This window comes from Scylla paramamosain, chromosome 41, assembly GCF_035594125.1.
Source record: "Scylla paramamosain isolate STU-SP2022 chromosome 41, ASM3559412v1, whole genome shotgun sequence".
NCBI lineage: Eukaryota > Metazoa > Arthropoda > Malacostraca > Decapoda > Portunidae > Scylla > Scylla paramamosain.
Genome location: NC_087191.1, coordinates 13226967 through 13229466, shown reverse-complemented (window position 1 = coordinate 13229466; position 2500 = coordinate 13226967). Strand labels below are relative to the sequence as shown.

Sequence of the window (2500 nt, the reverse complement as noted above, 5' to 3'; positions counted from 1 at the left end):
GAGAGAGAGAGAGAGAGGGGAAAGAAAAAAATAGATTAGTATTTATATCAAAACACACACACACACCTTCTTATCTATATATTTATCTACTCATCTATCTATCCATCTGTCTGCCTGTCTCATCTATCACACACACACACACACACACACACACACACACACACACACACACACACACACACACACACACACACACACACCTTCCGGGGCCACCTAATGAGGGCCCGCTGTGGCGTCTGGGGTGCCATGCGCATGAAGAGCTGTGCCTGGGATGCAGCACACAGCTCTGTCAGGAAGCTCACCAGGGACGACATGTTCAGCTTGGTGGAGGCGTCGTCGAACAGCCTGCCGGGATGGTGGTGGTGGTGGTGGTGGAAGGGAGATAGTGATGTTACTCATTCATTTTATCATTATTAGTAAGATTGAAAGTATAACATTAATTTTTTTCATCTTGTTTTTAATTATACACCCCAACAAACACCCCCAACACACACACACACACCAGCACACACTACCAATACACAACTACACACCCCTTCTCACCCCCTCACACCCTCCCACACACACGCACCTGTCCACCAGCTGCGTGAGGGCACAGATAGCCTTGCCGGTGTCCTGAATGGAGAGGAACCCTGTACTACTGGTGTCCCTCTGGCTCTCCTTGATCAACTCCTCCATAGTGGTGTTGCCGGCCACAGGAGTTACCAGGTACCTGCTCATCTCCTCACTGCAAGAGAAGAGGAGGAGGAGGAGGAGGAGGAGGAGGAGGAAGAGGGTTACAATAGGATAAATGGCATGTGAAGCTAGTCAGGGAGGAGGAGAAGATGAGGAAGAGGAGGATGAAGGATGGAAGAGGAGGAGGAGGAAGAGGAGGAGGATGGAGCAGGAGGATGGAGAAGGAAAAGGAGTAAGAAGAAGAGCAGGAGAAGGATGAAGGATGGAAGAGAAGGAAAAGGAGGATGGAAAAAGAGGAATAGAAGATGAGAAGGAGGATGGAGGAAGAGGAGAAGGAAGAGAAGGAGGAGGAGGAGGAAGAGAAGGAATAGAAAATGACAAAAAAAAAAATGCAAAACTAGTAAAAATAAATAAACAAAAAAATCCCACATTTCATTTCAGACGCCATCTTGGTATAGCTCAAACATACTACGTACATACAAATACACATAAGACAAATACATACAAACATACACAATTACACACACGTACACACACATACACACACACACCTGAACATATCCTCACAGGAGTCACCCTTGGTCCTGTCGGAGAGGGAGGAGGAGGTGGAGGAGGAGGAGTTGGGTGGAGTGAGGCGCGTGGGGAAGGACTGGTATCCGCTGTGGTGGCTGAAGAAGGTGTGCTCCAGTTCTGCCAGGTACACACAGCACCTGCGGGAGACAATGCTGTGAGGAGGGCTGGCAGTGGTGGTGGTGGTGGTGGTAGTGTAGGCCTGTATACCACACTTAAACTTACATAGGCTTCTGTATACCATGAGAGAGAGAGAGAGAGAGAGAGAGTCAGATAGAGTGGTCAAAGAAAAAAAAAAAAGAAAAAGAGGATACATACATACATACATACACACACACACACACACACACACACACACACCTAAATATATGTGTCCAGCAGTCAGGGGAGTGCGACCCTAACTCCAGCCCTGACGACATCATTACATGGAGGGATAGCAGGTGGGCCGTGTGGAGGCGCTGCGGCTTCCTGGAGGTGGAGGAGGTGGAGGAGGTGGAGGAAGGGGAGCGCAGGCGGTGGCGGGGGGTGGAGTGACGTGGAGTGGAGGGGTTCTTGTCCTCGTCGGGAAGGCAGGCGGAAGAGAGGAGGGAGAACACCACTCCACACCGATTCTGTAGCCCTGTGGTGGAGGTGGAGGTGGAAGTGGAGAGGTGGAGAAGTGGAGGAGGAGGGAGAGAATAAATTAGTGGGTTGAAATGATAATAATAACACTACTATATATATTTTGTATCCCTGTGGAGAGGTGGAGAGGTGGAAGAGGAGGAGGAGGAAGATTACACAGATTAGTGAAGTGAAAAATAATAATGATAGGAATAATATACATTTTTTTATTTATCTGGCTTTGTTTATTGATTCTAGATTACACACACACACACACACACACACACACACACACACACACACACACACACACACAACCACTAAAACTACAACTACTACCACAACTACCACTACTACTACTACTACTATTACAACCACTACTACACACACCCTACAGGCCAGGCATACTGAAACCCCTACCACTACTACCACTACTACTACTACACACAGACACACAGACACCCAGACACCCACCTAACACATTAGCCAGACGTGCAGCACTCTGGAGGGCATTGAGGCACTGTGCCAGCAGCTCCTGGGACCGCCTGGCCTCCTCCCTGGCACTCTCGGCTCCCAGTAGCAGTCTAATGGGCCCCCGCAGTGCCGTGCTGCCCCCTGTCCCCCCAGCACTGCCCCCAGCACCCCCACCACTGTC

At 49.5% G+C, this 2500-nt stretch overlaps 1 protein-coding gene across 1 annotated transcript in view; it reads right to left on the bottom strand.

The window, feature by feature from the left end:
• The window catches only part of LOC135092977 (brefeldin A-inhibited guanine nucleotide-exchange protein 3-like), a 23797-nt gene that overhangs the window by 9369 nt on the left and 11928 nt on the right, over window positions 1–2500 (bottom strand). Inside the window, 6 exon segments of the mRNA XM_063991802.1 lie at window positions 201–345; window positions 572–727; window positions 1227–1385; window positions 1606–1864; window positions 2320–2461; window positions 2464–2500. The exon segment at window positions 2464–2500 is cut by the window's right edge and continues 40 nt beyond it. Of these exon segments, the coding sequence (XP_063847872.1) occupies window positions 201–345; window positions 572–727; window positions 1227–1385; window positions 1606–1864; window positions 2320–2461; window positions 2464–2500 (898 nt within the window).